Source organism: Eublepharis macularius, chromosome 2 (genome assembly GCF_028583425.1).
Source record: "Eublepharis macularius isolate TG4126 chromosome 2, MPM_Emac_v1.0, whole genome shotgun sequence".
NCBI lineage: Eukaryota > Metazoa > Chordata > Lepidosauria > Squamata > Eublepharidae > Eublepharis > Eublepharis macularius.
In genome coordinates this window covers 72,171,228-72,197,325 of record NC_072791.1, presented here as the reverse complement: position 1 = coordinate 72,197,325, position 26,098 = coordinate 72,171,228, and the positions used below count along the sequence as shown (strand labels likewise).

At 42.5% G+C, this 26,098-nt stretch overlaps 2 protein-coding genes and 1 long non-coding RNA gene across 5 annotated transcripts in view; 1 reads left to right on the top strand and 2 right to left on the bottom strand.

Moving 5' to 3' along the window:
- Window positions 1-13,934, bottom strand: part of MAP3K9 (mitogen-activated protein kinase kinase kinase 9) — a 90,263-nt gene extending 76,329 nt beyond the window's left edge. The window contains exons 1-2 of the mRNA XM_054971609.1: window positions 13,532-13,934; window positions 1,396-1,809 (exon numbers count right to left, since the gene is read on the bottom strand). Coding sequence (XP_054827584.1) covers window positions 1,396-1,809; window positions 13,532-13,934 — 817 coding nt within the window. The remainder of the gene's footprint in view (window positions 1-1,395; window positions 1,810-13,531) is intronic.
- Window positions 13,935-21,032: 7,098 nt separating this feature from the next.
- LOC129323727 (uncharacterized) lies at window positions 21,033-24,922 on the bottom strand. Its single transcript, XR_008596477.1, has 2 exons — window positions 24,789-24,922; window positions 21,033-21,464 (listed from the first exon to the last, which is right to left on the bottom strand). It is a non-coding gene; the product is annotated as an uncharacterized LOC129323727 (long non-coding RNA).
- Window positions 24,488-26,098, top strand: part of PCNX1 (pecanex 1) — a 150,006-nt gene continuing 148,395 nt past the window's right edge. For all 3 annotated transcript variants that reach the window (XM_054970361.1, XM_054970360.1, XM_054970359.1), the window contains exon 1: window positions 24,488-24,830. In XM_054970361.1, the coding sequence (XP_054826336.1) occupies window positions 24,678-24,830 (153 nt within the window). In that variant the 5' untranslated portion in view covers window positions 24,488-24,677. The remainder of the gene's footprint in view (window positions 24,831-26,098) is intronic.

Here is a 26,098-nt window from a genome sequence, read left to right as displayed (position 1 = left end):
TATACATAACCAAGGTGCATGCATAAGTACCACGGGGACATGCATAAGTACCACACTTAGTTGTTAGACACCCTGCCTATGCTAGTTGTCTACCCATATTGCCACTACAAATATTATCCACTCTTTTTTTGATTATACCAGAAATATACTGACAGCAATTACAAACCACTAACCTCATGGTAATGTAAATCATTGCTATTCCAGACCACCAACTAATGATAAGTTAGAAAAAAGTACCAACCACTATTAAAGCTACAGAAAACAAATTCTGAACTTTGGAGTCATGTTTTCTGAAATCCTGAAAATACATTTACTTGTGAACAAAATAAGGTGGAACATGGGTTGCGGGAGAGATAGAAAAAGGAGGAATTGTAGATCACGATGTTTTTACCACTGCCAGCACCAACATCTCACTGAGCAAGGGCAACTTTGTGTCTGGCAACACCATCCTCCTGTCCAGCCACCCCCACTAGCCCTGCAGCAGCAGACACCGTCCTCAGGCACTGCAGCTCCATCTCTGTCAGTACCTCAGCTGCAGATGCCTCTATAGAGCCCCAGGCCACCTTCACTATTGGGACAGCAGTAGCTGATGCCCAGACCCAACCCTGGGGAACAGCCTGCAGCCACCCAGCTGACTCACCCTTCTCCTGCACTTGCCCAGGCAGCTCAACCTCAGCTGGGCCCACAAGAGACTGCTTGCAGCATGAGCCAATACGCAAAGAGAAAATCACGGCACTACATCCACACCAAAAAATACAACCGTGGACACTAACTAAATAAAGTCGATTGATCCTATATATCAAAATATTCTCTATTAATATTGTGAATTAGTGATAAATAACAATCCCTTTACAAAGGGTATATTGATACAAGGTATGAGAAATATATATGCAAAATGCTCAGTCAAAACCTAAAAAATACATATCAAAAACACATATCCAAAATGGTCAGTCAATGAACAATCTTTTATATACATACAAAAATCCAGCTACTTTTCAAAATCTATTTCATATAAGCTACAAATAAACCCTGCTGATTAAAGACACACTTATTTCCTCACCTAACCAAGTAAGTTCATTAATAATATTTTCCATATAAGTCCTTCAACCATAAACATTCTATTTGGTATAACCTAATGTTTATAAATTCATAAATGAGAAGCACCACAGAAAATCTCGGTGGCATTCTGACTAGCCATGCATAACTTATTGCTTTGAAAAGGTAGGAAGGTGGGATATAAATTTCCTAAATATTAATTATTTTTTTATTTTGTTATCTACAGCAGCAGTTCTAGAAAATGTGGTAGCTCTTCTACATCATTTTAAGCTTTACTTTAAGCCTAGCCTCTAATAACACCCCACCCTCATACCAAACAACCATTATACCTTCACTTACTGTTGCTGGATTTGAGATCCCGGTGGATAATAGGAACAACTGCTTCATCATGCAAATAGTTCATGCCTCCAGCAATCTGGACAGCCCAATTCACCAGTATGTCTGGTGGGATTCTTTTACCAGACAGTACCCTATTTAGTGAGCCTCCACGGGCAAATTCCATGACTAAGCAAAGGTTAGGCTCCTTTAAACATACTCCTTTAAGAGCAATGATGTTGGGGTGTTTGAGCATTGCAAAGAGTTTAGCTTCTTGACGAACGTTCTCAATAGTTTCACTGATGTCTTCATCTGGATCATAGCGAGCTGCCTTAACGGCAACTTCATCACCAATCCAAAGTGCACGATAGACCTTCCCAAAGCCTCCAATGCCAATAACTTCTTCCAGAACAAGCTCAGAGAAGTCAATCTCCAGCACTATGAATAGAAAAATGAAAATATGTAAGTTCTCTAACAAGGTAACTTTCTTATACTACATAGAATCAGCAACATTCCTTGCTTAAATCTCACTTACACAGCACAAGTATATGAGGTAGCTTATTCTGACAACTCTTCACTGTCAGAACACCAGAATAAATTTTTTCTTACAATGACAATTTTAATGATTACAAAATGTATTCATAAATACTGACAAAGGCACAAAAGATGTTTCATATATAAACTTCACGTCTCTGACTAAAACCTACTGTTACAATTTGTACATCTCAGTTCTTTGTTATAAACACATGGTTATTTCAATTAGTATTAGCAACTGCCCAGTTCTCCTGATTAATATTACTTCACAAGGATGCCCATAAACAAAAAGAGAGGAGAATGATGTAAATTCATTGGGGAGAAAAGGCAGGGTACAAACAAACAAGGTTTCAGTAAAGGATACGAAACTTTCTATCAGACTATTTATATGAACACACAATTCAAGTGGTTCTTTAAGAAGTCACTCTAACAGTTTATCAGGGTAGAAAGCATAACTGATAAGGAAACTGCCATCCATTTGATCTGCATATATTTCAGATAGGTGATTAATGATCCTACATAAAAATAATTCAGTCCAGCCACTCAAGAACCACCACTAATCTCACTTAAAGCATATACAAAGAACAATTCTACTGATGTTAAATGAAAGAAACCACACAAGAACTTCAAGCTAAAAGAAAAACAGGATTTTTTTTGCTAGTATCAGGAAATACTCTTGGCAGCTCAATGACAACAGTAGCATAATTTCCTCACATGCTTCTGCAATGGGGAAATGGAAGCTTAAAATGCATCATAATATAAAAGCCAGAAATGGGAACTACAGATCTGTAGTCACTACAGAAGAATGTATTTCACAGTTTCTATAATTTGGGTTATTACATTTGACAAATTAATTCAAGAAGTGAAGAGTTTAATTACTGCTTTGAAAATGTGACACACAAAAAATTTCTTGAACATCCTTTCCATATTAGTGGGATAATTTCAGTAATATTAGATTGTTGCAGCAAATACAAAAGTAATATGGTGGCATCTTACAGAGTATCAGATTTACAGTGCAATCCTAAACAGAGTTACTCTTTTTAGGATTGCACTGTTAATGTAGCATAAGTGTTTATAGTGTAGAACCTACTTCATAAGATGCATGACATGGGCTCTAGCTCACAAAAATGTAAGCTGCAATAAGTGTTTAGTCTTTAAGGTACCATAGAAGGTCTGAAGTAAAGGGTGCTGAACGAATAGCTCCTTTAGTGATAACTTCCTTCAGAAAAATCAGAAGGGTATGCAAATTTTAGAGCAGTTCTCAATCAACTCTTTTGGTAAACTGAAAATCTTTTTAGTAACTGGTATATAAGTTGTCTAGGCTCATTTATACTTATGACTCATATAAATGAATATGTGCATCTTCCCAAATTTCCCTTTTTTCTATTGAAAAAATTGAAAAAAGGACTCAGAAATAAATGGGGGGATCCAGTTTTTTCTGGGCCTTCACCTCTCTAGCTACTACCCTAAGACTTACATTCTTCTAAACATGCTGTAACTATCAACCATTTCCTCACCCCACCATTTATAGTCTGTCATCCCTAATGTGGAACCTAAACGAAAGCATAAAGCAGGGGTATTGAACTAATTTATTCCAAAAGATGAATCTGACATTAATGTCACTTTGTCAGGCTGAGCCAGACATACCATAAAATCTAATGCCAGGTACCAGAGATATAAACTTTATAAAGGGTACAGGCAAACCCAAGTAATTATATTATTTTTTACTCAACATTCAAACATGCTAAAAACATTCCAGTATTTCCTTTATTTAATACTTTGATAACTGAGACCTCTTACTCTGAACTATTGCATCAAAATCTCGAGTTAAAGCTATTACATATTTCCATGCCAAGAAGTTAAGATTTCAGTTTCACCTATAAATGCCACTCTTCTTGCAACATTTATAAATATGCCAATCCATTTAAATTCTCACACAAACATTACTGAGCAGTTGTGCACCAATCACCTCTAGGTTGGAAACTCCTATGGTCACCTATGCTCCCATTCCTTCAGCAGCCTCCTTGAAACCCAGATCAGAGAAAACTAGCAGTAGCTATCATCTTCAGCAGTTTTCATCTTGTCCTGCAAGATTCGCAAACAATGAAAACTTACAATACTAAACAAACCTATTTCCAACTAAACATGCACAAGACCCAGTTATCATTCCCACTGTACTCAATGAGCCTTACTCCCCAGCGAGCACACTTCAAATTGCAGCTTTCGCCAGAAGGAAGTCCTGTTAACTTTACCAGTACCTTACCCCTGAGTAAAGATGGTTATTATAGGAGACTGGAGAACAATTCTAAACAAATTCTATTCAGAATCTTACTCAGAACTGTTCTGTCACTGGAAACTGTTCTTAGAATTGCACTGAGTCATACATATTCTAGGTGAAAATACCATTTGCAATACTGGGGGTGGAAGAGAAAATGCATGAAATCTCAACATTACTAATAATATGATTCTTAAATTGCCGGTTTTAAAAGGTTCCAACGTCAGGCTGAACCTCCAGCAGTTTCCCTACTCCTAACCATACTGAAGCTACCCCAAACCCCCAGCCACATGGACATTCACACAATCACAACATCAGATCAACCGAGCAGTTCATTAGAGCTAGGTCAGATTCACACAAACATGTTCTTCCCATCCAGGCCCAGTAATTCCACCCCAGCACCAAATTGCCCCTTTTCTCCCCTTACAGCTGAATCATGCCTTGCTGCCACCTCTAACTCTAACTATCTAGCACCCAGCCAGCTCTCTCACCACTCTACTCTTATGGCAACTTGAACAAGCCACCCTGCCGCTGAGAGTGAGGGGCCTCACTGGTGCCAGGACCTCCAGTGTACAGAATCATGGAAGTCGTAGTTTGCTGCCCAGGTTGGGAACCAGAAGCCTCAGCGGCAAGCTCCGAGCTTGTGTGCCCTCACTATGCACACCCGCCTTTTCTCCCAGCTGTTCACAGACCAGATAAAAGCCCAGAAGGGGCTGGATCTGGCCCGTAGGCCATATGTTTAACATTCCTGGCATAAAGCCACTACTGGGTAGCTGCCACTGCCCCTTGGAGCCCTTAGCTTCAGTGTTGCTGTCAACACACAAGCAAAGAAGGCAGACTGGACCCAAAGAATGTACAAAGCTTGTAAATGGTTTCTCATTCTCTTGGAAGGGAGTGACAAACAGAGTGCCTCAGGGATCTGTCCAGGACCCTGTGATGTTCAACATCTTTATAAATGACTTGAAAGAAGCAATAGAGGGGATGCTCATTAACTATGCTGATGATATTTAATCAAGAGGGGTCGTTAATACAGTAGAAGACAGGATAAAGATTTAGGATGATCTTGACAGGCTGGAAAACTAAGCTAGAACAAAATGAATTTCACCAGAGATAAATGTAAAGTTCTGTATTTAGGCAGGAAAAAAATAAAATGCATAATTATAGGATGGGAAAGACTTGTCTTGGCAGTAGTACACATGAAAAGGATCTCAGGGTCTTAAAGATTCATATACTGACCATGAATCAACAATGTGATGTGGTAGCTAAACAGGCAAATGTGATTTTGGGCTGCATCAAAAGAAGTATAGTATCCAGGTCACATGAAGTCATAGTATCATTTTACACTTCTCTGGTTAGACCTTACTTGGAGTACTGTGTTCAGTTTTGGACACCTCAGTTCAAGAAGATTGTTGACAAGCTGGAACATGTCCAAAGAAGGGCAACAAAGAGGCTTCCTTGGGAGGTGGTGGGCTCTCAGAGTATTTAAGGAGAAACTAGATGGCCATCTATTAGCAATGCTGATTCTATGACTCAGTATAAATTTAGGCTGATCATGAGAGGGAGGACAGGAAGGGATGAGCCAGTGCTTGGTTCTTGTGGCTCTTTCTTATATGCCCAGGATACTGCCAATCACAGTTTGGGGTCAGGTAAGATCCTTCCTCCATGCCAGATTGGGCAAGGATCCTGGAAGGTTTTTTGCCTTTTTCTGGGCATTGGGGAAGTTCCTGGAGAAGTGGCTGTGAACTTCCTGCACTGTGCAGAGAGTTGGACTAGATCAGTGTTTCTCAGCCTGTGGGCTGGGACTCATAAGTGGGTCACGTCACAAAGCATCTGCAAGTGAGTCACAGGCTAGCCTTCCCTAATGCCCACCCCTGCCCTTTACATTACTTTCTTTCTCTCCTCTTCCTCCATGCCAGCATCTCACATTCTCATTTCCCCCACCCTTTGCAACAATAATATGGGGGGAGCGCCATCTAGCAATTAGTAACCTTACAGTTACACACATTTTCCTATGTTGAATAAATTTTTGTAGGAATATCACCATGTGTGAAGTAGGTCCTATAAGAATCAAATTCAGTGCTTAATTTGTGGCAAGGCATTACCTGTATTTTGGAAACTAAGACCTGACCCTAAACACAGTGTCTTCCATGTTATACATTAATTGGTATGTTTTTCTTCACTGCATATGGATATTCATGGATCAAGTAAAATGTGTCCTGATGGTTACTAGAATGAGTTTCTCAGAACCTTAAAGGGAGTGGAGGAAGTAATGGAAGAGGGTGGTCAAAGGCTGGAACATAGCTCTCATATGCAATAGCTGTGCACTTCGGGATGCCACTTTCCTGGGGTTCATAGTAGGATGTGGTGTGTGTTTGTTTCTCAAAAATATATGGTTGGTCACTGTAGAAAATGGATTGCTGGACTAGATGGGTGCCAAGGTGATTTGTTGCCTAGGGCACTAGAAAACCTGTGAAAGACACAGGTAAAGAAAGCACGACGTCTATACTGCAAGTGAATACAACATTCAGGACTGCAGAAGATCTTTGTTACTGACATAGAATACAAGTTAACACAGAAATTTTAAGTTAGCTGTTTCCACTGCATGAACAAATTGTAACTCATCTCTTAAATAGAAGAGTTTCTGATCCTATAAATTCCTTGGAGCGTTTCTCATTTAGGGGTTCTTCAGTGTGGTTGGGTGACATATCCTGCATCCCTGCTGAAGCTAAGCAGGTGTTGGTTAGGTCAGACTTTCATATGAGACCTCTTCAGGATCTTACATAAACCCGTTGAGTTCCATAATGGAAAAAGTGCGGTATCTGTCAATATATGTTATATTTTAGAGAGTCAGCATGGTGTAGCAGTTAGTGTGGGGCTACAATTTCTACCTTGGCTGTGTAAACGGGTTTCTGCTTGTGCTGGCTTTGACACTTGGAATTTCTTTACTAGAATTATTCCTCAAAACAAAAGTGTTACTGTTAGGGCAACTGATACCTTTTTTTTCCACTTCAGAGGGGTATATGTCTGACCCTCGTCAGACTCTCTCACACACTCAACTCTCAAATACTAAGGTAACTCGAAATCCTGTCAGCACCAACTATCATCCTGAAGCTGATTCTGACTAGCCAATCAGAGAGAGAGGGAAGCAGCCTGTCAATCAAGCTCTCATGCCCAGCAGTTATTAACTCCTTTCCTTCCATCTCTGAGTGCTGTACTGTGGAAACTTTTCTTGACATTTCATTCCATCACACCATTATTCAGTGTTTTCGTGTCTACTATTTTGGTGGTTTATCTGATTCTTTATATGCATTGTGGTAATAAGAATGTGATTTTAGATGTTACCTTTATGAATTGTAAAAGCTTGCTTGGATTTGCAGCAAGTACATTAATTGTTGGTGTAATTAGCTTGGTGTTTTTGCTTCATCCTCACATTATTTACATGGATCTTGAATGGGCAACATCATTTTAGAGATATTCTGCTTGCGTCAACAGTAATAATTTGGGGGGTATATATAAGCCTTAAATATATATTTTCCCTTGTTCTGTGTTCTATCGTACATTTTTGGTAATGACTGGAATACTTAGTTTATTAGCCTGATTAAGATGTTTAGTAAAAAAAACATTTAATTATAAATATATTTTGATATCCTGATTAGCATCAGTGTGTTGTCTATAAGTTTTAATAGTTGTAGTATTGTTACATTAGGTTGTTGTAAACCAGCCTCTGACAAACACAAGCTGGGCATAGTTTGGTGTAATGGTTAAGAGCAACAGGACTGTAATCTGGAAAACTGGGTTAGATCCCCCACTTCTCCATTTGAAGCCAGCTGGGTTACCTTGGGTCAGTCACACCTCTTCCAGAGCTCTCTCAGCCGCACCCACCTCACAGGATGATTGTTGTGAGGATATTAACATACTCTGTAAACTGCTCTGAGTTGGCATTAAGTTGTCCTGAAGGGTGGTGTATAAATCAAATGTTGTTGTTGTTATCTGTAGTTTTCATATGCTAATTTAGGAACTGCCATGTGGATTTTAATGTGTGGGAAGTGTTTCAAAAGATGCCTTTCATTAACATTAGATGAAGATTTTACAGTTTTAATTTTGAAAGTATTAATATTCAGTTGACCACTCATGAAGAATTCAGTGTTAAAATGTCTGATTTTCTTTCCTGTTCAAAGTTTGTACTTAGCAATTTTTTACATATGTGACAGTATTGGGGGGAGGTGTTTTGGATTTTATTTTAGTATACTCATTAAATTGTTTACTGTGCGTCAATTTGTTAAGATTGTTTAAGGTGTGATTCATCAGTTACTTGGGTTTTTTAAAATGTATATTGGAGATTGTTCCAAAATCAGTTCAATGTTTAACAGAGATAAACACTAAGCTGCATTCAAAATTGAAGAAGTGGGAGTTTGTACCACGGAACAAAGACAGCTTCACGTCCATCTTAGCAGCAGCACAGTAATTGCTGTCACTAATTCCCTGGGCTTCTTGGTCTAAAGGTATAACTGGTGGGGAAATCTATCCATATGCCTGACACCCAGGATGATGAAGGGACAAAAAACAAATCCGACTTTATCTTGGCTGCTCCTTCCTCTAGAATAAGGTCCATCTCAGAATCTAAGAAGCAACAGATGACAGCTACAGTAGCTGCCTCTTCCAGGTTCCTCTCTGCTTTCTTCTATGCTCCTTTTCTGCAGAGGAACAAGAAAATCTCCACAAGGAGCTAGTCATATAACTAATTTCCAAGGATCTAACTTTAATACAATTCTAAGATTAAAAGACAAAGTCTGAGCCTTCATGTGTACATTCCTGTAATATTCAGAGTAATATCCCTGTAATGTTTGGAATATGAGAGCTCTTGAACAGCAATGAAAACTATGCAGGATTAACAGTGCAATCCTATGCAGAGTTACTCCACACTCAATCCATTTATCTCAATGTATTTAGACTGAAGTAAGTTTGCATAGGATTGCCCAGTGAACCACTGCCAAGCAGTGGCAGTCCCTTACAAGCCATGTTATAAGTAAACATCTTGGCAATGAAATACTAGAATAGTCAAGATACAAAGCAGTTCATACCACCTTGTACAAATAACTCATGGAAGCTAATGCATCTCTTCAACATTGCAAAGCACAGAAAAAAGTAAAACATGGATCTACACCAATCCTCATGGATCCAATAGTTTTTTTTAAAACAGAACACCTACAAATCCAACATTAAATCATATATCACTGTCAAGTTTACAGACAAAAATATAAAAAACACGGATACAGAAATTCATGGCATCACCATGGCACAACTGCCCCCTCATATATGGAACTCAAGTGAATACATATTTAATATACAGTTTTTAACATTGGAACTATGAGTAAAGATTTTGTAATTTAATACATTTTCAGCTTTTTTTTTTTAGCTTTTCAACCTTTTCAGTTACCTGTCACCCAAAACTCAACGTCAAATCACATATCATATCCACAGACACAGGCTGAACCACAAAAAACATGCAGCCACAGTTTCGTGGGGCTGTCACAGCGTAAAAACATGGATCCGAGACATGGATCATCATGAATTCATATGATTTTTACCTTAAACAAAATAAAAACACCATCATATTGGAGATTGCATCTTAGTCTATAGTTAGAACCAAAACAATCACACTTCTCCTGCATCATGTCGCTGCCATGGCACAAAAACATGGTTCCACGGCAGAAATCTTCATGGATTCTCAGGATTTTTACATGGGAACACCTAAAACTAACCATACAATTACACAGCATGTCCGTGTACACAGACTGAATGACACAAATCATACAACTACTGCTTTGTGGAGCCACCACGAACGACTAAGGTTGTTCTTGGCTATGAGCAGAGGGAGTATGCAAAACTCCAATAGTGCCATGCCAACACCGCAAGGGGTTTACCTTAGTCCCAACCTGCTATGCCTATAGTTTCATTAATTTATATCCAACCTTTTCCCCAATGGGGACCCAAAATGGCTTACATAATTCTCCTGCTCACTATTTTATTCTCACAACAACTCTGAGAAATAGATAAGGCAGAGAATGTGTGACTGGCCCAAGGTCACCCAACAAGCTTTCGTGGCAGAGCAGGGATTCAAACCTGGATCTTTCAGCTAGTCCAACAGTCTAACCAGTACATCACTCTGGCTCTCCAAGACTTGGCTATTCAAGAGCATTTACAAGTTTACAGTTTACCCAAGAAGCTTGCAACTAAAATGCCAATCATAACACCACCTCACTCCCTCACAACACCATTTTGTAGCAGAGTTAATATGAGACAGAAGATTGCTTTCAATAATTAATTAGGTGGTCTCCATCTAGGGGATATATTTTCTATTCACAGAAAGGACCATAACAATGTGTGCATTGGATATTTTTATACAATGAAGCACCACTAAGTGCCAGAAATGATTCTTTATGGTGGAAGCTATGGACAGGGTGTAATTTCTTATATCCCACTGCATTTTGGAATTTTTGCACAGAAACTGTGAGAACTGATTGTTTTACTAAGTTTCTCTATCATAGTGATATCATGATGTTCTACATTTTTAAAAGTTGGTAAAATCTGTGGATATGGATATGATGTGTGATTTGACAGTGAATTTTCAGGAATTGTATGAAAAACTGGTAGGCATTCACATTTTTCTGGCATGGACTGCCACATGGATGGCAGAATTTTATTTATTTATTGGAGCACTACATTAATGCTGATGTCACGTGTGATGGGTCCTGACCTTGATAGCCCAGGTGAGCCTGATCTCATCAGATCTCAGAAGCTAAGCAGGGTCAGCCTTGGTTAGTAATTGGACAGGAGACCTCCAATGAAGTCAAGGGTTGCAGAGGCAGGCAATGGCAAACCACCTCTGTTAGTCTCTTGCCATGAAAACCCCACCAGTAGTCGCCATAAATCCACTGACTTGAGGGAACTCTCCACCACCATCTGTGACAACTTTACAGTGCATTTTAATAGCTACTGTTTAACATTCGTAAGGGACCATGAGGATTAATGTATTTAATGCCAGTTTTGCACCATGGCAGTACCATAAAAAACACCATATCTGTGTTGTTGGTGGTCCATGTGCATTTTAATTATGAATTTTGAGCAATCCCCATGTAAAACTCCTGAGAAGACAAACCAGTCTGTCCCTTGGATCCATATTTTGAGGCCATGATAGTGACAAGTGGTGGATCTATGTTTTTGGGATGCAATCTGTGGCCATGGAAGTAACATGTAATAAGTTTTTGTTGACCCCATGTAGAAAGCTTAAGGATCCACAAAGATCTGTGCCTTAGAACTATACTTTTGCACTGTGGTGGCCCCCCAAAGTGATGGATGTGTTATTTTTGAGGTGCAATTGGTGGCCATGGACATGATATGCAATTGTATGGTAAGTTTTGAGTAACCCCATGTAACAATTCTGAAGATTCATGAGGATCTGTGCCTCATGTTTCTGCACCATGGCAGTGCCAAGAAGTGATTTTTGTGAGGCAAGCTGTGACAATGGACATGATGTGATTGTGTGGTGAGTTTTGGGTGACCCCATGTAAAAATCCTGAGGATCTATGCTTTGGTACCACATTTTTGTGGTTCCATGGCAGCCACATGAAGTGGTGGGTACGTAATTGTTTTGGCACTGCTTACTGACTAAGACATGACCAACAATAGGATAGTCTTTTTATTTTGTTTCAATGTAACAGTCATGAATTCACAAGGATCTGTTTGAAATCATCTAGATTCAACTTTTACCCACTCCCCCAAAGTACTACTACTAAAAGGGACAAGAAAATTCCCACAAGGTGCAATTCATTTGAATGTCCAGTATATTTTTAAATATTGAAGACAAAATTTGTCCCTTAATACATGGATTACATTATAAGCATATACCTTAACATAATAAAAATTAAAATTCCTTGGGTTTCTTAAATGAAACAGCTGTGCATGATGAACCCTTTAACACATTTACATCAGTACCTGCACTATCACTCTGCATATGCTGGGGCGGGGGGGAACTGCCAAATTTCTTTACACTGCCATTACTGCTCCCAAATCCTCTATACTTGTAACAGCAGCAAAAATATAGAATGACAATGTCAAACCACAGAACCCCAGATGTAGGTAGCATGGGACCTTATTCGTACATCCCTTTGCTAAATTGCTATTACCTAAGGGCCCAAGAGAAGGCAAAACAAGATCACCAGAGGAGAGAGACCTACAAGCCTCTGAGATGAAAGGATATATCAGAACACAATGGACACATCATTTGTATGTTTACAAATGTCAATGCATCTTCTTCTGTGCCTTCTGAGTATTACTAGCATTGAAGTCTTCATTATGTACTTCATAGCTCCAGCAGAATAAATTTCCTTGACAGAGCATTTCTAAAATCTTGTGGGAAGAACAGAAAGTGAAAAAACCTCATGTCACAAAGCACTGCCAATATAAGTCTCCAACTGAAAATGGAGAATGTAGACTTGACATAACATGGGGGAGGGGCAAAAAGGCAAAGAAGCACTACTAATAAAACAGGCATATTAAAAAAAAATATTCTGCTAGCTTGCTACATTGGACAGTCTGCTAAATGGCAGTCAGTTCCCCGATTATAACAATGAGAATTTTGCTGAAAGAGAATGACAGCTCAACAACCCAGCCAGCACAGCTTTCAGTGCTGTAGTCTGATGTCAGATAAACAGGATGAAAATTCCCTTAGAATCTCCTTCATCCGACCTGAAGCTTCCCGTTGGATTATTAACAAATTTCGAGGAGAAAGTACTGGAGCGGATCATACGCCCCCTCCTCTCTCACTAGAGTCCTTCAGAAGAGGCAAGTCGCTGTTGCTGGAATCAAGGTGAAAAGACACAGAACGAGCAGCAACACGAAACACAGCCAAGCCCCCAAGCCACACCCCTTCCCTTCAATCCCTCGTGAAGCACCCGACAGACGAGACGAGGCCCTTGCGGCCTCCCGAACGCGAGAGAAGCGCAAGGAGCCACAACCGAGAAAGTCATTTAATCCCAAGTACCCCCCCTACGACCCATACAATCGCCTCACAATCTATCTGCACCTTTTTACCCAGCGCGCTCGCTCTCCATCGTTTGAACCACACGTGTATGGTGGGATGGGCATCTGCGCGGACACCCCATCCGCCGGACATCGTGGTCCGAGAGCGTTCAGGAGGGGCCCAGCAGCACCCCAGAGACTAGGTCAGCGTGTCCAGCCTGGCAATGCTCAGCCCCCCTGCCCCCCCCCCTGCTCCGCCCCGCTCCGCTCAGGACTCCCTGTGACTGGGGAGCCAAGCCCGCCGTCAAGTCTCCTTCCCTTTGCTCTTACGCTGTATGGCCGGAGGCTGCGAGTAGTGAGGCTGGAGCTCCGGAGCGGCCCCGTGGCGGAGGCGCCGGCGGCAGCTGCTGCTCCTGCTCACGTAGTTGCTGGGGAAGATGCCGACGTGCTGGTCGATCCGGCCGGTCCACCAGCCTTCGTCGCCAGACACCTGCGAGTCCTGCGAGAGCACCTGCACCACGTCGCCCGGGCGCAGGCTAAGCTCGTCCTCGCCGCACGCCTCGTACTCGAACACGGCGGTCCAGAGGCCGGCGCCGGCGCCCGCTTTCCCCCAGCCAGGGCTGGCCATCCGCGCCGCCGCCGCCGCCGCCCCCTCGTCTTCATCTTCGCCCTCCGCCAGCAGCAGCAGCGGCGGACGAGAGCGGTGCGGGCTGCGTCCTGCGAAAGGCTCCATGGAGGAGGCGGAGGGAGCGGCTCCTCCATAAGGGGGGAGGCGCTGTCCGCGGGGGGAGCCGCCTAACGCTCATGCGGCCGCAGTTGCCGGCCGCCGGTAACTACCCCAACGGGATGCAGAGGCCGGGAGTGGACGGGCGCCACGGCCCGACCCGGCCCGGAGCGACGCTCGACGGCAGCCCCTCACAGCCCCGTCGCACTCGGCCTCTGCCGTCTCGACCACAGGACTGACCCCCAACGGCGCATCCTGAACCACCTGACTGACCGGCAAGCTCCGAAGAGGGAGGGGCAGAGGCATCACAAGCTCCGCCTCTTCGCTCAAATCTTTATTCTCGTTGGCTGCTTTAACAATCTTTCAAGCTCCTCCCTTACCTGATTGAAGATCCTCGGCCACAACCCTCCTCTCGTACAATCTCCGCCCAGCTCGTGCTCGGTTGTCTCGCACGTTATCCGAGTTGTCCTTCCCATTGGCCAATTCTGACAGATGATGCTTTTGCATTGGCTAGCATCCCCCGACGTTTCAAGAGTTAATACTATCTAGGGACCCCTTTCACATTGCTTAGCTTGCAAGGAAGGTCGTCTTCCCCTCTCAGCATCACTCCTCAAGGTAGATCTTTCATTGGGCTTTGAGTGAATGGGTGCGGCTCCGAGGAAAGAGACGAAGGGATTTGCTTTACTTCGATTGGTGCATCGCCCAGGAGAAAGAATGCTTCTTTCTGTCTACGGGAAGCTGCTGTCCAATGGTAGGTCTGTGTTTTCCCTAGCGGCCCCGTGTGCACCTGCTGGATAAGCAGAAAAGGGTTTTTTTTCCCCCTGAGGTCTTTTTCAGACATCACAGTATCTGAGAGGGGAATGGATGCGTTACCTCCAGGAACACCCGAACTCATACGTGTCTATCAAACACTTTTCAGCCCTTATTCCGAAGGTCATATGGGAAATATGAAAAATAGGTAATGGAGGAGCATGCCCTCAAGTCATAGCTAACTTACGGTGACCCCTGGTGAGGTTTTCATGACAAGAAACTATCAGAGGTGGTTTGCCAGGCTCCCCAAACCTGGTCTTAGTAGGAGGTCTCCCATCCAAGTAATAACCAAGGCTGACCCTGCTTAGCTTAGGAGATCTGACAAAAACAGGGTCACCTGGGTAGAGGTAGTTTCCAATTTAAATAGGTCAGCTTTCTGGCATGTGAAGAATGTGTCGTGTTTGTGTTGGGTTTCTGCATCTATTGGTTTGCAAGAAAAAAAGGTTGCACTTGAGATTTTGGCTCTTGGAGAAGAATGAGGTGGCAATGAAAGAGCAAAAATTGAGGGGAATTGAATATTTTGAATGTTTCTTTCCATAAAAATATCATCTGTATAGAAACAGGCACAGTGTGGGGGAGGTTGTTATCCACCCATCAACTTTGCTTGCTGTGCTGGTTTTCTCTTTGCAGGGAGTTATAGAATATTCCAAAATGGGATTCTGTACTATACTCCATCTGAAACAATCAGTTCGACCGCTCAGGGCTCTGTGACACCTCATTCCCTTGCATGTGTGAACCAGGCCTTAGAGCCAAGCTACAAGTGACGCCTGACACAGGTTGGACACTTGTCAGCTTCCCTCAAGTTTTTTTTTAAATATTTTTTATTAAAGGTTATCAAGCACATAGTCCAATTCAAGTCTTACTTTTACATTCACATAACAATAACTTATTTACAAGTTTACTATTAACATTTAAAGTTTCTTTTTCTTTAAATGGTTTTCCTCATATAGATCCATGAAAGTTTTGTTGTTTTTCAATTGCTTATATTTCTATTAATGACTGGTAGATTGTGTTCGTAGATTGTATGTTGCTTGTTGTAATGTAGTCAAGAAATGGCTTCCACTTACTGTAAAATTCTGTTGTCTTTTCTTTTTCTGAAGATTGTTGAATTCTTTCTGTAATTTTTTCCATAATCATTTGGTCCCACACCTTACTAAGCCATTGGTCTATATTTGGTGCTGCCTTAGCATTCCATTTTATAGCTTCCCTCAAGTTTTGATGGGAAATGTAGGCATCCTGGCCTTGCAGCTGTAATGGAGAGCCAAGCTGTAAAACCAGGACGCCTACATTTCCCATCAAAACTTGAGGTAAGCTTTCAAGTGTCCAACCTGTGTAAGGCGTCACTTGTAGCTTGGCTCTCAGTTATGCCTAGACGCTAGGCTTGAATTGTGTGGTAGCTACATTCTGTTGTCATATATTAAATTTCTCCCCAGAGATACTTTAGAGATGTAGCCTTAGCCTTGACAGGAAAACTGTTAAATCCTCTCAGTTCTTATTTAATGTGAGTAGTAAATAAGTGCAGTTTTCCATTCCTCTTTCAAGGTCGTTAACCTAAGGCTGCATAGCAGATTCTGGAAAAGCCAGAGCTGGCTACAGTTCTTGCTCACTGAAATCCAATATTCAAGACTATTTTACATATTGAACAAGCTTGTATGTGGGTACTTTAAAATTCAATTCCCATTTGAGGTTATTGCTAACTAATGCAGAACTGCTGTAGTCACCTAGGCCTATTCAATTAATATGCTGTAATAAAAGGAAGGCTATAGTCTTCAATATAGTAATAAAAGGCTATAGTCTTCAAGCTGTTGCATCCATGGAAGCTCCATTTCATGAGAATTTAAAAGGATTCGTTGGAAAGCATTCTTTCATTACTTGTATTTGTCCATAGATGAACAGAGCATGTTTATATCAAGTCTGCAGTTGATATAGGAAGTACTTGCCACATATCACATTATGGAAGAGATACTTGAAACAGGCTTTAAGTGATTCTATTTTGAACATTTCACTTCCCTGACTTCTGAGCTGCTAAACAACAGCAGAAGTAACTATCAGCTGAGGCTTGGAGGGACTCGGCGGAAGAAGCTATCAGCTATTAGGACCAGTCCCAGGATGCTCAAGTTAAAATATGGCTCATGGAAAACAGAGAATTGTAGATATCTGAATTTTTCCCAAGCCAGTGAAAAGAGCCCATGGAAGAACTTTGTCAAATTGCAGAGAGAAGCTCTGACATAGGTACAGGACTGAGAGTGCAACCCTAAAGAGGTCTTCTAATTTTGGTCATTAGGATTTACACTGTTCCCAGGAGAGTGTTCTTAGGATTGCAGCCTGAGTCTCTCAGTAAGAAAACAAACACGCTTCTGTCATCTTAGGAAGGCTGGAGACATTCAGAATATATTACTCTCAGTATATATTACTCTCAGCCTGGATCTATAGTGCAATTTGAAACAGTCAATTGATGTCAATAGGGTTTGAAGAATATAACTCCACTAATTTGCACTGCTAATTTACAAGCTGTGCAAATACAATAAAAATGGAACATGTAGAGCAAATCTTGTCACTTATCAGTAAAGGAACCTTTTAAAACACTGAGAAAATGGTGAGCCATGGATTTTTGCCACAGAGGCAGCTGTCCTGACCTCCTTTTTGTTCTCTTCTTTGAAAGCTGATACTATATATAAAATGGAAAATAGTTGTGTATTTCATTAAGTCATGGCCATAGACTTAGGCTAAACAAACAGAAATAATTCTTCCCTGCAAGTTGGCATAAATGATACATTGTGTGATATGGTGAATTTTAAAGCTGCTGCTAAAAATAATGTCAAAACAAGCCCCCTTCACTAGTAATCTTTTAAAGACCTTTTGTGAATATAAGAGTAATATTTCTATCTTGTTATCAGGCCATTATAAGGAGGGCAGGAAACAGCTGTCTGCCTCTCCGTCATAGCTGGACCCAGCTGCCTCAGAAGACTCTTCAGCTTACAATCTGAGAAAGGGGAAGCAGCAGCCAGGCAGCCCTTCCACTGAGCCTGGATCAAGCCCAGTTCATGAAGAATGCTCTTGTATCACGTTACTTTTTTATATTTTAATTGTGCTACTTTTGTATGGAAGACACTTGTGTTGAGAAGCTGTATATGAACATTTAAAATAAATGTTTTGATTCTTTTGGTTTGTAATATAGACTGTTTTGGAGCACACAGTAGGTTTTGAGGCTTGCATTTGTATCATGGATCCTATTTGTTATCTTGTTATCCTGGTAAATCTCATTCATGAAGCTACTGGATATCTAGGAGATTTCCTCAGCTAAGGACTCCTAGTGGGAGTCTATTACATACTTTTTAGCAGTTGTATCTAGTTTTGTAAATCATAGAAGTTAAAAATTGCTGTGTAAATCACTTATCCTGCAGTATGGCTTAACAGAACCAAAAAGCTGAGCAGGTTCTGAGCAGGTATGGATCTAAGCTCCAAGTCAGGCTGGAGGATCATAATTAAATTTTCCTGATGGTGTGTTTGGGTCCCTTCTTTAGTTTACTCACTGCAGTGATAAATGGCCCACTTGCAAAGTTCTTCTCATTTATAAGGTTTCCTACAGAAGCAGCACTGTACATTCACATTTAAAATATGTTAAAAATAATGCTTCAGATTCATTTTATTTTTTATTTTTTTATTTAAATTCATTTATACCTCACCTTTCTCCCTGATGGGAACCCAAAGCAGCTTATATCATTCTCCTCCATTTTTTTCCTCACAATAATTCCTGTGAGGTAGGATAGGCTGAGCGTTTGTGACTGGCCCAAGGTCACCCAGTCAGCTTCCATGACAGAGTGGGGAATTGAACCTGGGTTGCCTAGATCCTGTTTGTTTGTTTATTTATTTATACACCACCTTTCTCACTGACACTCAAGGCAGAATACACAGTATAAATCAGTATGTTCAACAGCTGGGATATCCAATAAACAATGCCATATGGTAGGCAAATGAAAAATTTGCAGAAATAAGACTTGTGTAGTTTACCCGTCTTTTGGAGAAAGTCCACAAAGCAAACCTTGTAAGCAATCAGTTTGCCTTCCAGTGGGCTTCAGGAAAATCAGTGTAATGCTATAGTCATTCAAAAACAATGACCATATCACAACAGAAGAGCAACATTTGGATTCAGTGGCACCTTAAAGACCAACTAGATTTCCAAAGGATGAGCTTTCAAGAGTCAAAGATCCTTTTGTCAGACTGATCAGATGAAGGCAGCTTTGACTCTCAAAAGTTCATCCCTTGGAAATCTAGTTGGTCTTTAAGGTGCCACTGAACCCAAATTTTTCTCTTTTACTACAGACCAACATGACTACCCAACCTGAAACATATCCCAATAATTATTCTCTCTTCCTTTTAGCATCTATCCCATTTCAAGTGTGAGACCTTAATTACCTTTGTCTTTTGACTCTACCTTGCAATAACATATACAAATTTTTATATAGAATATAAAGGAGAAGAGAGACATTTTCAGCTTTCTGATGTAAACTACATTTTCATTGCAAATCAATTGAATAAAAAACTTCCTCATGTTTATCATCCTACAAAGCTTGATAAAAACAAGCCACTTTTGTAGGCTCTGATCGACATTGCAGTCAAAAATCTGCATCCATATGCTCCTCTTTTTCTTCCTGTTTCTACTCATATGTACATACACGCACTAAGCAGCAAGTCCCACTGAGTTCAGCACGAGTCCACTTGGGAGTAAACATGATTAGACTGATGCACAAACGCAGAAGGAAGACCAGACCACCTTGTATCCACTGTATTCATCATTGTGGCCATATTTTGAAAATATGTCACTACGATGGGTAAGGAGAAGATATGCAATTTCAACCACAAAGCAAATGCTCAATAACATCAAACTCGAGTATTACATAATCAAAAAGAGTCCAGTAGCACCTTTAAGACTAACATGGCTAACTCCTCTGCGAGTATGCACCGCAAAATACTCCAAAGTATATTAGCAGAATATGGGGCACACTATGTTTGCATAGAGACATCATTGCCTCAGTTCCTGGAATGGGAAAAACCCGCCCTTCAGCTAGTCCTGACTGTAGAAATGGCTTCAGTATCTATAATGTTGGAAGCCCAACAGCTAGCAAAGTACACTAGCTGATTTACTTACAAAGCAATAAACTAAAACACTCTCAGGGCAAGAAACCTCAGTCAAATAGAACAAGAAACCTGGTGCAAATTCCACAGACAGACTTTTCATTTAAGTTCAATTTGCATTCCTTTTGATAAGAATCAGAATCAGAGAATCATAGAGTTGGAAGGGACCTCAAGAGTCATCTAGTCCAACCCCGACTGCCTCAATGACCTCTGCTCCATGCCCAGAAGATGGCAAAACACCTCCAGGATCCCTAGCCAAATTGGCCTGTGGAAAATTGCTACCTGCCCCCAAGGTGGTGATCAGCATTTTCCTGGGCATGTAGGAAGGGCTATGAGAACTAAGCACTGATGTAACCCATTCTGCCCTCCCTGTCATGATCTACCCAGGTTCACAGAATCAGCATTGCTGTCACATGGCCATCTAGCTTCTGCTTAGCCCACCACCTCCCGAGGAAGCCTGTTCCACTGAGGGACCGCTCTAACTGTCAGGAAGTTCTTCCAAATGTTTAGCCAAAAACTCTTTTGATTTAATTTCAAGCCATTGGTTCTGGTCCGACCTCCTGGGGCAGCAGAAAACAACTCCACACCATCCTCTATATGACAGCCCTTCAAGTACTTGAAGATGGTTATCATATCATCTCTCAGTCATCTCCTCTCCAGGCTAAATATTCCAAGCTCCTTCAACCTTTTCTCATAGGACTCGGTCTTCAGACCCCTCAATGTCTTCATTGCCCTCCTCTGGACACGTTTCAGTTTGTCTATATCTTTCTTAAATTGTGGTGCCCAAAACTGAACACAATACTCCAGGTGTGGTCTACCTAGAGCAGAGTAGAGCAATATGTGATCTGGATACTATACTTCTGTTGATACAGCCCAAAACTGCATTTGCCTTTTTAGCTACCATATCATAAGAAAACATAATGATTTTATAAGCTTAATTGAAGACCATATCACAATTTTGCATAGTCCACATAGCATAAACAATGATAATATTCAACTGGATATATGTAAGAAAAATAAAGTAACATTGAAAAAAGTTGCCATAATTGCAACACACAAGAGAGACTACAATGTTACAAGAAGTAAATATTTAAGAATTAGCTTGTTGGATCAAATGAAAGACCAGTAATGTCTACGGATGTACAAAACAAAACAGCTGAATTGTGTTCATTGGTCATTTTCATAACTTGGGTCAGACTTTTTTATTTAGAGCCTGTTTATAAACCTACCCAACCTCTGTGGTCATCTTTGGAGGCCCTGCTTAGGATGCCCCCACCTTCTGAGATTAGTAAAGTGGCAGTCTGGGAGAGGGCTTTCCTGGCTGTGGCACCGAAACTCTGGAACTCTCTTCCCAGGGAGATTTGTGTTTTCTTCTGTTTTCTTCCACTAGTGTGTACTGCATAACATGTTCAACAGGCACAGAAGGGTGGGACTCTGTTTAGGTTTATACTGCAAAATATCCAAATTACCGAAGCCATATATCAATATAACCACACGTAAGTATACAAAATCAAACAGCAGATGAGCAAGTGGTAGAAGATCAGGGACAACCAGGATCAGCAATGCAGACAAATCTTCTTTGCCAAAGGTCAGCTGAAATACAGATATGATAAATATGCATTACCTCTCTGCTCCCCCTTGCTATGATAAAGATAATGGAATGAAACTACTGGCTTCTGCTATTTAGTAAAATGTCTTCACTGTGTATGGGAGATTCCTACCTGCTCTGCAACCTGACAGAAAACGGTTGGAGTCCAGTTGTGATTGTTCCTGGAGGGGTTAGGGAGGCTGTCATTAAAAAAAACAAACAGAGAACTGTGGGCACAATTCTGTCATAGCTTTGCCAGCAGAAGGAGGTTCTAGGAGGTTCAGTCCCTGGAATCTCCAGGTAAAAGAATCATGTAGTTGTTGGTGTGAAAGACCTCTGCCTGAGACCCTCAAGAGCTGCTGCCAGTCAGAATAGACAATACTGAATTTGATAGATCAATGGGTCTGGTTCTGTATACGCAGATTACCTCATCTTGGTTGCTGGAGAGCAACTGTACACTCAACAATTCCCTCCTATCAGAGAACTGGAAATGCAAATGAAAATTTGTCATCACTGGATCATTCTCCTAACCCATAAATTACTGACTTGTGATCTGCTTCTGTGAAAACGTTATGTATTAAGACACATGAATGTGTCTTATACTGAGTTAGACCATTGATCAATAAAAGTCAAAGTACAGTAGACTGCCAGCAGCTCTACAAGCTCTCATGGTAAGTTCTTTCACCCTTACCTGGACGGCCCACACTAGCCTGATCTCCTCAGATCTTGGAAGCTAAGGCAGGATGGCCCTGTTTAGTACTTGGATGGGAGGCCACCAAGGAAGTCTAGGGTTGCTTTGCACAAACAGGCAATGGCAAACCACCCATTTGTCTCTTTCCTTGAAAAGTTGGCTGCGACTTGACAGCACACACACACTACTTAATTTTTTTATGTGTATGATCCTAGGGTGGATCTTCCCATACCCTGATATTTTGTAGCACTGGTTTGGAAACCCTGTCCCCTCTCATAGTTACACTTCGACTTCTTAAATCTGTCTGCAACAGACTGCCCTTTGCACCGCAGCTCATCATATGGTTGTCCTCCTTTACCATATGTGACTTCTACTCACAGAAGAGTTCCCAACGTTGGCGGTCTGACATTATCACACAAGGGCTGTGTGTACCGATGCCTAACACAGGAAGCCACATTACTGTGCAAGGGCAGGCCCAGCCTGAGACTATCCTCCGATCATACAGATGCGACGCGAAATCACAATTCCACTGGGCCCGGGAATTTAAGCATGCGGCTCGATTGTCAAGGCAACGGATGCTCCTCCCTTTGCTGTTGCCGGCAGGGTGCAGCGCTGCAAACAGGAGGCGAGTATTCTGTTGCCATGGCAACGTGGACGCTGTCTCGAGCTCTCGCGAGAACTGGAAGCCTTGCGAGGAAAAGCAGTAGAAGGCACGCGCAACCCAGGTAACGTGTGAGCGTCCCATTCCTGCTTCCTACAGTAAAACCTAAGCCCATTTGTTCCCATCCTGATAAATCTTGTCTTATCTCCTCCCTATTCCAGCCACCACTGCTGGGTAGGAATCCATTTTTGTTTTCTGCAACTGATTTTGCGCAGGTATTGGGAAGAGCGACGAGAAAGGTCGTAAGGAAATTGTGCGATTTGTTCTATATCTTATAGACGTTGAAACACGCACGCAAAGCTTCAGAACGCAGCACTGTAGCTGCCTCTTGCGATCCTAGCGTTGGCATTACAAAAAATGTCTCTTCACGCAGGTTCAGTGGCAGCGTGTATTACTAAAACAGGAGTCCGCTGGCGCTTTAAAGGCTAACAAAATTTATTCCAGTATAAGGTTTCGTGATCGTTGCATAGGGAAGAAATACTGTAAAATACAATAAGTCATATATGACTAAATAATAGAAAATATCTGAGGTAGCTGATTATGTTTACCATAGGCAATCCCAAATCCCAGTCGTTTGTAACTTTTCAAACCATCAGGTGCATCTGACTCGCAAAAATTTATGCTGGAATGAATTTCGTTAGTTTTTAAAATGTTACTGAACCCTCGTTTTATACTGTTGCTACAGATGGCTACCCATCTGGAATTAGCATGCATGACTGGTGAGTCGGATTAGCTGATGCCTCCTTGAACAAGAACTGTCATAGCAGAGTGGCACCTATCAATGGCCTTCTGCACAACGCTGTTCTGAAAATACAGTTGTTTGCAGTCCTGCAGGTCTAAAATCAAAATTCCCCCAAAAACACAACCCACAGAATACCTTTTATTACGACCAAGCTATATGATACAAGCCAGTGTGCAAGAATTCACGAGAATTCTTCTCCAAGCTAGATGTCACAAAATGAAGGCCCCCCCCCCTTCAAAATACCTTTCCGGTCAAAAAGTACTTCGAAGGTGTTTGTGGAGTGGGCTTTCCTGTCAGCAGCAAGCCACTTTTTGCATCGCCGCATTCTGGGACATTTCTAACCTCAGCCAACCGGTGATATCCTTTTTAGGGTCTCCTAGTTGCCAAACAGAACCCAATGGGGACAGGGGGACTGTGTTGGGTGCTTGGGATGCATTCACACATACACAGGCAAAACTGCCTTATACTTTGCCTACCAAGTTCGGTATTGTCTACTCTGACCGGCAGCAGCTCTCCAGTCTTCAGGCGTAGGTTTTTCGCATCGCCTTCTAGGGGAGCCTTGTGACTGGAGATGCCAGGGATTGAACCGGAAGCCGTCTGCGTGTCAATCAGACACCACAGCCCCTTCCCTCTCTGTATGTGTGCGGGGTGGGGGCACTGGTGGGCTTTGGCTGCCCACGCCTCGTATTCTCAAAGCCACCTGCGAGGAAGGCCCGTTGCTCAGCAGCACTCCCGCTTCTTTCCACCCCCGCCGATACTCGGCTGCCAAGCACCTTCTGCCACTCGCTTTCCGTCCGCTTAGGGGCGAGCTCGAGAGCCCAGCGGCCGTCCTCCGCCCGCGCCGCTCGTTGTCTTCGCGCGCAGGGGAAGGTGATTGGGGAACGCGGCCGAGGAAGCTGCCGCAAGGGCTGCCGGGCGGCCCGGGGCCCGGACCTAAGATGGCGGCGGCGTTGGTGGGGGGGCGGAGGAGAAGGCGGAGGAGGGGGTGGCGGCTCTTGTGGCTGTCGCGAGGCTCGGGCTGCGGAGACGGCGGGCGGCTGTGCCCGAGCCTGGGCTCGCAGGGCGGGTAAGGCGAGCGGCGCCGGAGCCGCGGGCTGCGAGGACCTGGCCGGAGCCAGGCCGCCATGGGCTCGCAGGTGCTGCAGATCCTGCGCCAGGGCGTGTGGGCGGCTTTGAGCGGCGGCTGGTACCAGGACCCGCACCAGGGCGCCGGGGTCAACGCGCTGCACCTCTACCTGTGGCTCTTCCTGCTCGGCTTCCCCTTCACCCTCTACATGGTGAGTGAGGACAGGAGGCGACCGCAGGAGCTGGCGTGGCGTTTCTCTGCTTTTCGGACTGGGGCTCTCTCCTTGCCTCAGAGTGGGCTGGACGCCTGCGTCCCCCGGTGCTGGATTTCTTGTGACTGTCCCCGAGTCCCCTCTCTGCGTTGGCTTTATTTTTGTGACTCTTCTTGGAAGCGGGTGTGTGTGGGTGGGTGGTGGTGGGGGATGATCCTGCTTCTGAGACGTCGAGTGTTTGCATAAGGCCAGGCATTGGGAAATCGGTTAAACGGCGGCTGCTTTTCTTGCCACCGAAAAGCATAAACAGGGAAGGAGCGCTGGGAACGGTGACTGCCGCACTGCCGAGTGTAATTGCTTGGAGGTGTTCTGCAGTACAGAGTCAACGAGAGCCGTAGAGTTCCTTCATACGTTTCAGAATGTCTGCACAGAAGGAGTTTTGTTCAGGAATTAGCGCTCAGTCTGCGTGTCAGCTTCAAAAGACGTGTAAAATTGTATATTACAATTTTGACATTCCTGAGATGTAGGGAAACGCTGTTGAGAAGTGGGTGTCAAAGTTAACACGATAGGATGTGGACCTCTGTATGAGATTGGGAAGTAGTTGCCCTCTGCTACATAGAGAATGCGATAGCTGGCGATGTGATGTGCCCACCTGATATGGTGCTTGATTGCTATTTTCTGTCTATCCCCATTTTAAAGCCTATGAATTATGTTTGCTGAGTTTAACCTGTAACTTTAGGCTTACCTTTAGGGAATCACAAAAACATCTGAGGCTACAGACACCATTACAGGTTGCCTTGATTTGCATTTTCAGTTGCAGACATTTGGGTTCCCTCTGAATTGGGTTGTTTCCCTGATGAAGCCAAGGATGATTTGTTCTTGTATTAATATGGATTGCCAGTGTGCCTGGACATTTTGTCATTATGTGGGAGATAAAGATTGCACAAGATTCTGATACGCTCGAGATCCTCTCCCTGCGATGACTATATCCATTCTGTAAACTTTTATACTGTGTGTTAATATGGGTTGGTTGTAGGGAATGGGGAGCATGGAACAGGTTCTTTCAAAAAAAATTATTAATTTTGAATTAACAAACTTCAACAGATGTTTAAAACAGTTCGTTGTAACCATATCATGAGTTATTAACTTACATTAAATTAACAAGTAAAATGTTGTTATAGCAAAAGCAGTATTAAATAGAACTTTATCTGGGTAAGACTACCAGAAATCCCACATTTCCATATCTAGGATATCTTGATAGGGCAATT